This window comes from Diabrotica undecimpunctata, chromosome 3, assembly GCF_040954645.1.
Source record: "Diabrotica undecimpunctata isolate CICGRU chromosome 3, icDiaUnde3, whole genome shotgun sequence".
NCBI lineage: Eukaryota > Metazoa > Arthropoda > Insecta > Coleoptera > Chrysomelidae > Diabrotica > Diabrotica undecimpunctata.
In genome coordinates this window covers 153,669,438-153,685,159 of record NC_092805.1, presented here as the reverse complement: position 1 = coordinate 153,685,159, position 15,722 = coordinate 153,669,438, and the positions used below count along the sequence as shown (strand labels likewise).

Genomic DNA, 15,722 nt, shown 5'->3' with positions numbered 1-15,722 from the left:
ACACGAATATTTTCCCAAGAACTTGCTTGCTGTTGCGGTACTATTTCCTGTATTTCTTCGTCTGATATATTGTAATTATCATATTCAGGAGAGTCAGATGAACTATCATCGTATCCAGATTCATTATCTGAATCTGAACCGGCTGACGAAACTTCATATGTCCTAAGTCGACTTTACACTACAGGATTTATCATGTGATTTGTCATATGATTTTGTCATAAACACTGTCATGCGGCTCGTCATAGCTTGTCACAGAAGAATAGGACGGTACCTATTCCGCATGATAAAGAATTATGATTTTCGGTAATAATACCGGTAACATAAACATATTTAATTATCGCGCCTTATTCTTATGTCAATTCAGCAACATTTCCTTACCGAGAGACAACATCCTTTATTTATTTATTTATTTTTTGTTTGTTGCATTGAGCCTATTGTCTAATATGTGCTATTGTGTCGTATTTTTCTTTTATTATTTATTTAGTTTATTTTATTCTTAGTTTAGTGTTTTATAGTTTTCTTAGTCATAATTTTAGTTTAGTTTCTTTATTAATTATTTTTATTTTGGTATAATATAAACACTAAATTTGATATGCCCCGTCCACTATTTCTTCGTAAGAGCCACCTGCGAGCCATCGAGCAATAAGACAAAAGAGGGAATCTAATCGTTATGAAAAGGAGACCAAAAAAGTGGCCTCTGATGGTGGACATATCCGGAAATGCGAATGCGCCAAATTTAAATTTCATGACACTTCACAATAATCATACAGTGGTGTAGGGGTTCTAATTTATCTATTTATTTGTTATATTACATAATATTAATATTACATAATATTAATACATAATACACTTTTTTTAACACTAGAACATAATAAAGTTTTAATTAAATAATAACAATAATAGTCTAAAATGTGAAACAATTGTTATAAAACTTCAATAGAAAATACAAATAATCTTTCATGTGACAGTTGGGACAAACAATAACATCAGCAATAACATAACCCAACTAAATTTGATTTCTTAAACAAGGAAAGAGTCTCTCTTTCCTTGTTTAATGTGGCCTCTCAAGATGGCACTTCCTGTCTAACAATATTTTTGCCCCCACTACCTTTACATTCCCTCTTTTGTCTTTTTGCTCGATGCTGCGAGCCCAAAGGCGTCTGATCTTTTTCTTCTTACTATTAGCTGTACGCAGTTGTTGCCGGCGTATTATTATTAAAAGTCGGGAAGCCAATGCAAGCAAAGATGTATTTTCCAACCTAATAGTTATTACCTATACTGTGTCTTATATCTCTATGACCATAAACAAAAAGAAAAATCAATAAAACCTCATTGTCACTCATATCATAAGTCATAACCATAACTTATCATTCAGTGTAAACACGATTTTTTAAAACATCATAGAAACGAGGAATCATAACAAATCTCATATGATATTGTCATATGATAAAATCATGTAGTGTAAAGTTGATTTTATCTAATATCGAATCATCGCTATCGCAAGGGTCTAATACAGACGTACTTGAAATGGGTGAGTTTGACACTTCTGCATTTGTTAAAACTTTTGTATTTTCCCCTTCTGCTTCTATTGCATCCAGCGGCGGCTCGTGGTCTAAAAAAGTGGTGAAGATGAGGAAAGCTTGCCGGAGCCAAAAGGAGTTTTGGTACCTACTTCGCGCCAAAATCTCATTAAAAATTCGTTAAAAAAAATGTGTAGAGTTTAGGGCCCTAATAACTTGAAAACAGTTTTTTAGGGCACTTATACTAGATACGATTCGTTCTGCTTGCCTGGGGTATTTTAGTTCTGAACCTTGACATTTCATTGAGGGTTTTTTGACGATTAAAACACCACGCCTGCTAAAACGGGTTGGTGAGTTTCGATTCAGCCGCCCACTCTGAGTCAGATGCTGATTGCAGCCGATCACTCTGAATCAGACGCAGATGTTTAAAATACTGGTTGGTCGACCATGTAAAAGAACATCCCTTTTATCTTCATTTTTCCAATGCCTAAACGGAGTCTCTAATATATTACACATCAAGTCATTAATTTAGCCACCATTTAATATAGTGTTCTGCAGGTCATCATGCAGGGTAGAGTCGATGGCAAAAAGGGGAATAGGTAGAAAGTGGAAATCATGGCTGCGAAATATTCGAGACTGGACAAACATGACTGTAGACGAATTATTCCACGTTGCAAAAGACAGAGAAACTTTTAGAAATGTGGTCGCCAACCTCCGTTAATGGAGACGGCATAGGAAGAAGAAGAAGAAGTCATTAATTGGATTCATGTCTGTATAAAATTATTTTTGTCCAAACGAAATCCACGAGAACACTTTATATCCGAAATCCGAAACAAACCACAGAGAAATGTATTAATAAAGTGCACTAAACAAATAAAATTAATACTGTGACTAAACTAAACTAATAAATACTATACTATACACTATACTATATAAAAAATATCTATATAATAGACTAAATTTCAAAATATTGTCGCTGAGAGAAATATCCGAAAAATAGGAATACCAAATACACATCCAACAGTGGGTGAAGACGGATAATATATTTTTAGGCGGAACTGCACTCACCAGTTTTCTCAGCTATCACTAAGGATAGGCTGACGTCACGTTGCCATGGCAACCGTGAACGCTTATGCAGATGGATTTCGCATTTCAAAAATGATATTCACTCACCTATTCCTGAATCCTACACGGCTAGTGACACAGGTCAGGACTTGACTGTCAAGTACGTACCGCTAATAAAGCTAGTTGTCTTTTTTAATTTTTAGATTAATTAAAAGAGAATAAATAATTGATTTCAGAATTTAGATATAATAATGTTGCTTGGACGGCGCCGCTGATTGCATCAATTGACGTTTTCGTACCTTCTTCTGGATAAATTTGTGTGTTCTGTTCATCACCATTTTTGTAACAAGATGCTGAAGTACCTGGTTTAGAATAATTTACTTGGCGAGTATTCGGTATTTCAAAAGTTTGTTCAACTTTTTTATGTTTTTCGGTAAGCACCGTTAAATTGTAACGAAATATTTTGCCTACCACATGGGGTATTATTATAAGGGGTAGAAGATTGGGGAATAGAAACTATGGAGGTGGAGTTAGGGTAAGCAAAATAAACGCTACTTGTGCGAACGGCACTCATATTTTGGTAGGAGAGCTGGGGTCGTGGATAAGTAAAAGACAAGGGGGTTGGATTGGGGCAACTACAAAAAAATGAAATAAATGGGTACTTATACAAATCTCTTGGGACAAACAAAACAGAAAGAAACAGGAATCACCTCTAGTAATTTATATAGAGCGCCACTTTGAGGTGCCTAATTATAACCATCACAACAGCTAGTTGTAACTGGAGATATAATTATTAAACATAAAAAACATATCTTTTTCAAATAAAACTCAAAAAGGGTTAGTTAAAAAGGAATAAACAAAATGTTAAAAAACAAAATTTAACATTTATTGTGTCTTACCACAAACAGTTACAAAACATAGAGAACACAAGAATGATCAAAAAAGACAATACAAAAATATTACCACAATAGTCACAAAATACAAAGAACTTACATGTCATCTACTGATTTACAAACTCAGGGGATGTTACAAAAACTTACAAAATAGCATGGAGGTTAACCTTTTTTTAAAAATAAAACAAATAAAATCAAAATAATAATAAAACGAGCTGTCATAAGTTAACAATAAATTAAAAAAAAACTGAACACACAAATTGACAGCTAAAGTCAAACTCTAAAATCTTACAATTAAAAAAAAAACAAAAATTTAAATTGTTACGAAAGCAATTATTTCTCTAAAAAATGTCTGTCTTTAATTGAAAATTAAACACAGAAAAAGTTACCTGCACCTCACTAAGCTTCATTCCGCATGTCTGGGGTCGGGAACTGGAAACATGCTGGAACTATTCTTCTTCTTCTTAAAGTTCCATCTCCTATCGGAGGTTGGATATCATAACGGCTATGGTCACTTTGTTAGCTGCTGCTCTGAAAAGTTGTAGTGAACTACAGTTAAACCATTCTCTAAGGTTTTTCAGCCAGGAGATGCGTCTTCTTCCTATGCTTCTTCTTCCTTGAATCCTTTCTTGCATAGTAATTCTCAGCAGCTCATATTTTTCTCCTCTGGTTATGTGACCCAAATATTCTAGTTTTCTTCTTTTTATGCTGTTCATAATTTCTAACTCCTTATTTAGACGTCGTAGTACCTCAGCATTGGTAATCCTTTGAACCCACTGAATTTTTAATATTCTTCTGTAACACCACATTTCGAACGCTTCTATTTTCCTTATGTGTTGTTTCTTCAATGTCCAAGCTTCCATTCCGTATAGTAAGATAGAAAATATGTAACATCTTAGAGCCCTCAATCTGAGATGCAACTGAAGGTCTCTGTTGGTAAGCATTGTCTTCATTTTCACAAATGCTTGCCTTGCTGTTTCAATTTGGACTTTGATTTCTCTGCTTTGGTCATTTTTGTCATCAACCCAGGTTCCCAGATATTTATATGTCTCTACTTTTTCTATTTGGGTTTGCTCTATCATTAATCTTTCATTTCCATGTTGCGTTTTTGAGACAATCATGAATTTAGTTTTTCTCTTATTTATTTTTAGTCCGTATCTAATGCAATAATCGTTAATTCTATTTACCAATTCTTGTAGCGATTCCAGGGTGTCTGCCATTATAACGGTGTCATCAGCGAAACTTATGTTATTTACTATTCTTCCGTTTACAGAGATTCCATCACCCAGATCCGCTATCGCTTCCTGGAATATGGCTTCACTGTACACGTTAAACAGTAATGGTGACAGAACACAGCCCTGTCTTACTCCTCTCTTTATATCTATATTTTCGGACTTTTGTTCTTCTATCTTTATATTGGCCTTTTGATTCCAATACAGATTGATAATGATTCGTAAGTCTCGTCTGTCTATATCTGGAACTATACTGGGGGCAGATCCGGGATGACGATCAGGGATAAGAAGATGAGGGAGGAAGCCAGCACCGGCTGGATCACAACCTTGAAAACCCGTCTCCTTCAAAGACTGGAACGGGCACAGCACAATGGCAACCTGAGGCCATCTTCAAAAACTATCGTAAAACTGCTACTATCACTTCATGCTACATTTCCATGAAAATGGGCCAAAAACAAGAAAACACAAATTCGACGGTGAATTTGTGGATCCATACTTGTGATCCACACAGCGAACCAAGTAAGAATTAATCTACACCTGCAGCTACGGCGACCCAAGTACGAATGACGAATTTAAAAATTCGTTCATATAAGTTGAAAATAAACAAACACTTGACAGGAATTAAAACGCAGAAGATTCCATTTCTACGACGTACCAAAATTATAAGGCGACTTCGAATAAAACATTAAAAGAAAATGCTGAGAAAGTAGGTACACATCTTTAAAATAATAAACAACTCTAAAATGATTTATATCACTTTTCGACGCTAAGAAAGAATTGAAAACATTTGGTTTCCAACACGTACGATAGGAACAAAATTACATCAAAAACATTCTTAGATCTGTCAAACATATATGAGGGGACCTCAATATATCACATATACGAGGGGACTTCAATATAAGATGCTACAAAATTTAATATTCTTTTTGTTCGATTACTCATTTTAATAACGATTCACTTTAAATTAGCACTTATTCTACTCAACAATACACAAACACGATGTAACTATATACCAATTAAAAATTTTAGGTTAGAATTTGCACGTGTACATATACTCGGGTGTGGGAAACGCAGTGAACTAAAACGATTTTACTTGTGTGCTATATATGTATTTGGGTATATGTATCATTTTAATACCACAGTGTTATCAAGAATATCTAATATAGTAAATCGGTACTTAAACCTAAACGACCAATATTGGTTAAAAATTAACAATTTTATTGGTTCCGAACATTGGTAATATGTAACTTAAATTGAGCAGTGATGCATAAAAAAATTAGCTTTACAGGCACCCGTGTGTATGTAACGCTCTCAACGTGTTAACATATCTGTTTTATCCTATTTTTTTTTTGTAAATAGTCAGCTTTATTCTATTTAGCCTGTGAATGACTACTCGAAAAAACACCGGTTTTGTTTTTTCTCACACAGGGGAGCGTCTTGTACCTTGAAGCCAGTCTTTTTCAAGTAATTGTGAAATGCAAAAATGTGCTAATGATCAAAGTTTTTATATCTCGGCGTCAAAAATAGGATTTATTTTATCAATATATAATAAGCATTTTTTGTCAATTTTTAATAAATAAAATTTCCACATTTAGATTAAAAAAAAAACTGAAAGTGGCCCAAGTTACAACCAGATAAGCCAGAGTGTAATGTACCTTGGGCCATAGGCAGAAAAGCAAAGGGGAACACCAATAAGGGTTTATTTTACAATCTAATTATATAAAACATGGTAACCGAAAAATCAATTCCAAAAGTTAACATATTCTTTTGTCTTTCTAACAAGCCTTGGTGGATTGGCTAGGGTAAAACCAAAATAATACATTCTCTATCAATAGAAAATATCTCGTCACTTTCCTTTAAGAATTTGTTCGTGGAATAGAACCTTTTTAAATGTTATATGAAATTCCTTACCTCTGATATGTATTATCATAATACCGAATCGGTGTTTTGAGAACGATTTCCGGAGTGGAAATTGAAACGTCAATAAACTTACTTTAACCTTCAATTGTGGCTTATTCCCATTAAAATAGTAATTGTTTGTCCCATTTGCGAGAACAAAGGTCATTTTCAAATGGCTGTGCAAGTGCTTTGGAAATACTTATAATGTGTTTTTTTAGACTGATTCGCTTTATAAGGTCTCAAATTACCATGTTTTTTTAAAAGTTATAATAATTTTTAATTATTTACTTACAAATAATTGATGCAGAATGAAGTACCATTATTAATATATTGACAATATCCCTAACTTATGCCGCGCAGTATATTTTTATACATTACGTGTACGTTAATTTATTGAATGATAATTTTTTGTATTATGTATATTTATAAACCATTGAAAATCTCACGGTATTATTGTATTATTGTAGCATTATCCACTGCTTCATAGGTAGTTTAAGTTTGTACCGCAAATATTGTACAACTTAACACTTCAGACTTCGAATAAGGTAAATAAATATGCGCTTAATGTGAATTAGAATTTTAAATGATTGAATTTCAAAATATTTATATATTTCAGAATTAATGTGTTATAAATATTCTATAAATAATTTTTTCATATTTACTCACCTTTTATAAAATTATGTATGTAATTATACGTATATTAAAGCAATTTATTACAAAAAATTGTTGTTTTATTAAATTGAATATAACATAATATAAATATATTTACATGATATATAAATATCACATTTAAGGCCAGAAATGAAGCCTTTCAAAATGGTAAACAATGAAAAAAAAAATAGTAACAGGATGGGACTTATTGGAAAATTGAGAAATCACGAAAATTGGTTAATGAAAATAATTTACTGGCAATTTGAGGTCCGTAAGTGGAGGGGGTGAGTTTTATCGAGGGGGTCCTCGATAATAATGTGCGTTTAAATTTTTCAAAAATACTTATTAGTTTTCTCAGGATTTGAAAAAAATGAATGCATTTAAAAAGCATTGGTCCGAAATTTTGCGCCTACGCTTTCTTAGTCCGTGGAAAAGTTTCTTTAAATATTATGTAGATAGGAAGGAAAATACCATTTCTATCTAGGTTTCTTATACATTAGCTTCCGTAAATTACCGTTTCATTTTATAATATTTCAAACATGAACTAAAATATATTTGAATCATCATTTGTAGAATGAATTAGCAATAAATCAACCGTTTCAAGAACAAAATATGATTGAAATGTCAGATGTTGTTCAGATTTTCTCCTAGGTGGCGGAGTTGCCCTTTCGGACAAACAGTGTGATTTGTCGTCCTAGTCTTGTATATAGATAGATTATTAATTTAATATTTATTAATTTAATATTATCATTATCTGACTTTTACGGGTCTGTCAGAAGTAAACAACGTATGCTTTGTCAATACGTCAACAGGTGGCGTTAGGAGCAAAAATAATAATTTATTGAATTATATTATAATTTGTTTAAAATATAAATAAATAATAAAATTACTTTATTTAATTTTAAAAATATTATTTAAATTTTAATACTGTTTACTGCACCATTATTTTTTCCTAGTAACGGGGATTAACCTGGTTCCTTAGTTAGGGACCAGTCTTTAATTTTTGGCTTTTAAGAGCACCATCTGCTCTTCTAATTGGTCATCTATCCATTCTGCAGCAACTTCATACGAATTTGCCGTTTCGAATGACTTCTTTTCCGCTTTTAGGGACATACTATCAGCTGTGAAGCTGAGCCCTGATTCTTTATTTCTGATTTCTTTCCGAAATGTTTCTTCTAATAATATCTGTTAATATATTAGATAAGTTAGAAATAAAAATCACTAGGGTACACCCTTCTAACAAGTTTCTCGTGCCGTGTTCCTAAGCGCCGGAAAATAACTTGTTATTTAAAATAAAAATAAATTGTAGGTATATAAAACTTACTTCTCCGTATACTAGCGTCAAAGCATCTTTTAAACCTAGAATAAGGTAACCTTATTGTATTCCCTAAATATTCCAAGCGTGCACAAAAACTGAAAATTTATTTTTCGTTTTTCACACTAATGCTTTTAATTATTTTTAGATTACGGATGAAGGAGTGAGTTGTCTTGCTAAGGGGCCCAGTGGACCAAAATTAACGGAACTTAGAATAGAAGACACTCACGTAACCGATTTTGGTTTGAGATGTATTGCGGAAAACTGCCCTAACCTGCAAATTTTATGTTATCGTGGTCGACAAAGACAAGGTAATTAATTTAAATATAAACGTGAAAAATTATTCAAGGTGGACCATTTTCAATTAATATTAATAAAAGTCTAGAGCACTTTTGGAATGTTATAAATGCATTTTTTTGGGATTTAATTAATAATCTCGTTTTTGATTAACTTCCTGAATATCTCGGTCTTAAACAAATATTGTGGTTTTTAAACCACGACATTCTACTTTACCTAAAATTGGTCTTCCCTGTATGTTTTTTTTCATATATTTTCAACAATTCTATACAGTCATATCTCAAAAAAGTTCATAGGAAATGAGGCGAATTCAGATATATTCTAAGAGAGCAAGAAAAGTTTAACCGTGTTCAGAACTTTGCAATAGCCCGGTATTTGACAAATTTTTCCATTAATGTATATATCTTGTAAGAAAATACGTTTTCTGCAGAAACAGCGTAATTTTTTCATTTTTAACAATTATTGTGCGAAAAATGCGATTTTTTTCGAATTTTCGCTTACCATTATAAAGGGTAATATCTATTTATATTTATATATATATATATACATTTTATCCGTTAAGAGATAGAAAAACCTTAAAAAATGACTTATTCTAAAAAATTTTAAATTAATTTGTTGCTAAAATTATATTGCATTAATCGGCTGAGGGCAAACCATGCTCTTAGGCCATCTTACATGCATGGAATCGGCTTATAAAATACAGTAGACTCCCTTAAAACTCGGCCACCTTGGGACTAGACCCTGGGCCGAACTAACCGATTTCTATCTAAAAAATGCCCATTTATTGTTTGTAAGGATCTAGCAAAAAAACACTTGCACATTAAGTAGATTACAACACAGAAGAATACTCTCACATATATTTAACACATATGAAAAGACAGATTACAAAAATACTACAAAACAACACTTACAGAACTCAGGCATAATAAAAATTTTACTGCACATTGGGGGTTTGGCTTCTTAAACACTTGAAAAAAATCAGTTATTTTTTTTAAATTTTCATTTCTAATGATTTTTTATGTGCAAACCCACGCCACTTTTTAATAAATCATTACATCGATGGCAGTTGCTTCTTTTTGCTGTTCGATGTAGGTAGCTGCCAGTTGCAAAGCTGCTTTACCTTCAACGTGGCTCATTTTATTTTCTTCATTTTCCTCTTCACTCTCAGCAGCATCTACGTCATTATCCTTCTCATTTTCCTGGCGAATGACACACTCGGCGATTTCTTCGTCGTTCAAAATATCGTGTTGCTCATTTTCAAAGTTGATCCACTCCAAAACATCTTCTTCAACAATGGGACCACAGTTCAGTAGTTGCTGAAGATCGTACAATAGAGCGGCATTATCAAATTGTCATCAGGTTCTTTAACAAGAATGTTGTTTGGCTCATCTGCTGTTATGTTTGCTTCATCAATCTCATCTTCTATATTTGGTCAAAGTTTTTTCCAATACTTTACAAACGTCGATGGTGGTATTTCGCCGTATGCCTTGGCCACCATGTACATAACATCCTTCATATTAACTGACTTCAGCAATTTAAAGAGGTCTAAGTTGTCATCAGCCTCCAGTTTCGAAAGAAATTCAGAAAGTAATTCTTTTGCGTTATTTTCTCTTGAAGCACTCAATGACACCTTGGTCTATTGGCTGCTAAATACTGGTTACATTGGGTGCCAGGAAGAGCAGTTTAATTTCTTTTTCGTCGTCACACTGAACATCTTCCTGGAGAGTGGACGCTTTAAGTAGAAGTGCTTTGATGAGCAGTTTTGATTTTGTCAAATGTTTTTTTACTTTCGGAACAAATTCGCACACAAACCATTCCCTGAACAAATATGTGTCCACCCATGCTGATTTCTGCGACCGATAATACACTGGGAGAGATTCCATGCTTATGTTCTTAAACGCTCTCGGGTTTTGTTGCTGTGCCAATGACAAATAGGGGTATCTTGTAGGTCCCCAAGGCATTTGAAGACAAAGCGACCGGTATCCTGTCTTTGCTGACTTTAAACACTGCAGCAGATGTTTCTTTCGAGGTGGCAAAGGTTTTTCTGGATAGAAGTTTAAAATTTAACCCAGTTTCGTATATGTTGTATATTTACTTCATTTTACTGGGATCAAGTTTTGGTCACCAATGATTTTTTAAAATTTTGCAGAAAAATTAGTGGCTGCTGTTGGGTCTGCTGACAGCTTCTCACCATAAACTCCAATAAAATGTGTCTCTTTTTCATTCGGGAGACCCATCCCTCACTAGCTGAGAACGCCTCTTCTGGTTGAAACTTTGAGTGCAAGATCATATCCCTCTCTTTTAGGATTGGTCCACTTAACGGCGTTCCTCGTCTTCGTTCTTGAACGAACTACAATCACAGAATATCTTCCACCAATTCTTGTTTTGCTTTTCTCAGTGTGCAACGCTTTTGTAGAACTTTTTCCGTTTCAATTTGTGTACAAAAGCCTTCGATAGTTTTTCTATTGCGCCGCCAGTCGTTGACTGTACTTTTCTCATGCTTAGAGAGCCGGCCGCACTAAGCGGAGACCGAACTAATCGAGGCCGAACTTACGGGAGTCTACTGTACTCCCAATTGTACTTGTGTCAAATGGGCGATCTTACACATGTTATATTAGAATGTGATTTACAAATTAAGAATATAAATGAACTTTATAAGGAATTAATAAATCCTAAGTGTTGTTTTTCAATAAACCTTAATCTTTTAATATTTTCAAATAATATGAAAATTCTTCATTGCATTTACAAACATGTTAAATATGTAAATACAAGTAGTAAATAGTGCATAGGCATAATCTGTTAATATGGTTTGAAAAAAATGTATATCTACCACAAATTAATACATAAAACAATCATACAAAGGAATTTAAAAAATACAAATAAACCAAAAGACAAAAAAAATAGAAAACAAACAAAACAAAACTAAACAAAACAAAACTTACCAAAATTCTGATAATAAGATAATTTTGACAATGAATTCGCAATTAATAATAATTAAAATTCAGTCGACTTTAAAAACAAACAAAAACTAGTCTGATTGGCTCTGCCAAAGCCATTTATCAGAACAGAAAAAAATTGTGGAAAAAAAACTTTCTTATTATAATTTTTATTAATTAAAAATTCTTTATACTTAGGATTGTGTTTTTGATGGAACTTTTAAAATCCTTTTACATTTTTGTATATTTTTAGATTTAGATGACTTCGTACCTTTCCACAACGAGTTAAAAAACTTGAAACAAGTTACATGGACAGTGAACTGGTAGAGTGACTTTTCCCCAAGGGTGAGACGCATTATATTTGTTGTGATTTGTTGTCAATTATATTTATTAACAATTGTTTTGCGTTTTATTTACATACAACCTCATTACACATTTCCGTATACAAGAGTAGATAAAAAAAATACAAGGATTCTAAAAAAATACCTTTTAAAACTAGGTAGTGGAAATAAATGACAGACTTAAAATCTATTTATTTAGTAAGCGACCATCGGTGTCGACTAGTTTTCTGGTCAACATCAGGTCACCGATTGTCAGTCTGTCATTTATTTATAGTACTCAGTTTGAAAGGGACTCATACGAGCAACCAATTCATTACCTTTTAAAACCTTCGTTAGAAACAACTTGTAATGGAAAAAGCTCAATATGGTCAAAGAGGCAAAGATCAGGTGGTGATCCACTCTCGGGAGCGTCATTGGCGTGGGTCATAAAACATATCAAATAATTACATAAGCAAAACTATTAAAATTGACATGCTTACCATTTGGGGCAAAACACAAAAATTGTATACCAAAGCTGTACCTTTAAAACGCATTTTGATTTTTGTCGATAGAACAACACTCTGATAAAAAGAAATGGAATTTTTACCATTGAGTTGATAAACATTTTATTTAACATTGATTGGCGCGTGGAACTGATATTCAAAATCGACGGTCGCTTCAAGCGTTATTTCTGAGAGAACGGTTCATTCTACACAAAAAGTGCTGGTTTAAAAACTTAAATTTTTTTCTACGGCATACAGATTCTTGGTAAATCGATATTTTCCGTTTTCCCCCTACGAGGGGACGTTTTAGGGACAAGCCGGGGTAGGAGTGGTAAACTTTTTTGGGGGTCCCAAAATTTACATCTCGGTAAAATTTAGCTTGTTCGTATGATTTTTAGAGGTCAAATCTCTGACGACTGGAGTAATAATATTCTCTAATAAAAATTCTCAAAAATGCGTAGCTTCTTAATAATTGAAATAAATTCAATCATAAAATCAATTATACGGATGTTAATATCCTTAAAAAAATAATGCCTGATTCTTAAACTAATTGAGAATTAAGTCTTAAAATGGATTATATAATTGTGTCCTTAATCGACCATACTCCTAACAAAAATAGTCTATAAAAATATTTACACACTTACTTTTGAAAGTCGTTCAACAGCATACAGATTCTTGGTAAATCTATATTTTCCCCCTACAAGGTGGTGTTTTAGGGGCAAGCCAGGGGTAAACTTTTTTGCTATATAAGTTCTGTTCCAGCTCGGCAGAGATGTCAACTGTGATATATACACATATTTTGTTGGTTACTAGAAGGCATTTGATAGTTAAAACACGATAAACTAATATCTATTTTAACTCGTTCAATGCTGATGATGCGCTGGTGTGTCACGACATGACTTTAGCTAGAAGCCGACGACGCGTTCAGACTTTTATTGATTATTACCTTGGCTTATTCCACTGGCGCTACAACGGGGCCCTTTATCTTTTAATGGCAAGTGACTAGAGGTATCAATTCTCGAATTTTGTTCTTAGGTTTTAAGACTTTTTGTTCCATTAGTGTGTCTATATATTTTGGCTTTGTAATAAAGGTAAATATTAGTAACAGTACATAAAATTTTGCGAATGCTTATTATTTTGTCGTAGAGATCCTCTCTCCTGCTGTCACTCACTATGTAGTTTCTTCAAATTTAAACTGTTTGTCCTTTGTCTAGCGTTATGTAAATGTATTATTTAGTTATTTATAAAAGTGCTGGATAGCCTATAATATTGACGAAATGCCCCTGAAGATGCTCTGAGAGCGAAAGTACTTTGGCAAGATTTAATAAAAAACTGCGCTCGATATCTGCCTTTCATTTGATTAAAGTAAAAATAATTGTACCTTAACTCCATTTAATTTATATAAGAGTAAGCTAGGAAAATTGTCACCTAAGCGTATAATTTAGCATAGATCATCGGGGTCTATTTCTTTAGTGATTACACCGCTAAATTGTAAAAGTGCTAAGGAGATTGCTGATTTGTGTAGTAGGCTAGTGAGCCGTGGCTCAAAATTTCAAGACCACAACAGATTTGCTCCGAGTTCGAGGAAAAGCCAGTGATCTCCAGCCATCGTGGTGTACAATAGTAAGTACAGACTGGTAGATATAACAGAACTTTTTAATAAACATTTTAAAAGAGTTTTACATCTCTCAATTTATCTAATAATCAATAGACTTTAATTTATCTTAGTAATATTCCTAAATTTAATAGATATGTTTTCTTTTTTAGTTTAATATTTTTAATTTTTTATGTTTGTTGTTTTGGGATAATTAAACCTGTACTTAATCTTATTTAAAGGATTAGATGATAAACTTTTTACCACCTTTTTATGGGGTGTGATATTGAACAAAAGCGTTGGTGAATAATTACAGTCCACAAAGTTCATTGAAACCAATCTATTCATCAACAAATTGGGCATTTAACCCCAATTTGTCCAGTTATTAACTCCCAGATTTCGGTATTTCCGCTATTTTATAGAATCGCGAATCGTAAAGCGTGGTAATTCCCGGATAATTTCGATATCACACTTAAATATGATTTGGGTTCTTTTATTATATATTGTTTGGTTAACAGCGTTGATTTCTTTGAAACTCTTCGGATTGACCGTAACAACAATTCGGATTGCAACAATTGTCCGTTGCCCAAAAGGGGTATTATGGCAAATTGGAGGAAAATAGAGACGTTTACTATATAAAAACAGAATGGGTCAGCATGTAATGAAACCGGTGCCTATCGAGATAATAAAAATATGTCTGTATTGGCCGACAAGACCAGATGCTTGCTTATTACCCGTGTCAAAGAAAAACTATAAGATGGCCAACAAAAATATTTATACATTGTTATGTGACTTCTAATTACGACCCTGTCATAGAGTAGTTCGAGAAGCTCTTTATCGGTAACTTTCTGGAATCTCATGTTATAGCATTGATCCAGGCTCCGTGCCGCACTGGCTATTTCTAGAACATATGTTCGTATTATATAAACCGCGCGGCGTCCTTTGATTAATCAGCTTTTATGCGATTAGCATTTAGCGAATCTGTAGTTGAATAAGTTAAAATAAAGTCAGTTAAACCACGTTTGGTTCACTTAATTCTGAAATCAACAGAAAAAACCTAACAATATTATAGAGTACGACTGTGTCTACGAATTTGGTTTAGAACTCGTTAAATTAAAATCGTTTAAAAATTAATAATTCTGAAACTAAACATGTTACAAAAAATTACCTAGTAACAAAACGAGAGGTAAAAGTTATGACAAATTGGTGTAAAACTTGCAGCGAACAAGGTATAAATAGATAAAGATAGAATTTACGAGTTTTTGGAGCAGAACACATGGGCGAGTGAAAAATAAGCTTTGTTTCTCTTTACTATTCTTGTAATTTTTGGTTTTTCTGTTTAATTGATCCGTTAACAATTTTTCTTTAGCCTCCTTTATCATCAATCTTATTTTTCTATGTAGTTCTTTGTAACTTAGTTCATTCCTCCCCTTAACATTCTTCCCTCTTGCATTAGTGTTAAAATTTCTGGAAGTAGTCTTCTGTTATCTGTACAAC

The 15,722-nt window shown here is 33.1% G+C and overlaps 1 protein-coding gene across 1 annotated transcript in view; it reads left to right on the top strand.

Moving 5' to 3' along the window:
- The window catches only part of LOC140436245 (protein AMN1 homolog), a 47,193-nt gene extending 34,986 nt beyond the window's left edge, over positions 1–12,207 (top strand). Inside the window, exons 4-5 of the mRNA XM_072524946.1 lie at positions 8,724–8,886; positions 12,062–12,207. Of these exons, the coding sequence (XP_072381047.1) occupies positions 8,724–8,886; positions 12,062–12,135 (237 nt within the window). The 3' untranslated portion in view covers positions 12,136–12,207. The remainder of the gene's footprint in view (positions 1–8,723; positions 8,887–12,061) is intronic.
- Positions 12,208–15,722: the final 3,515 nt, after the last annotated feature.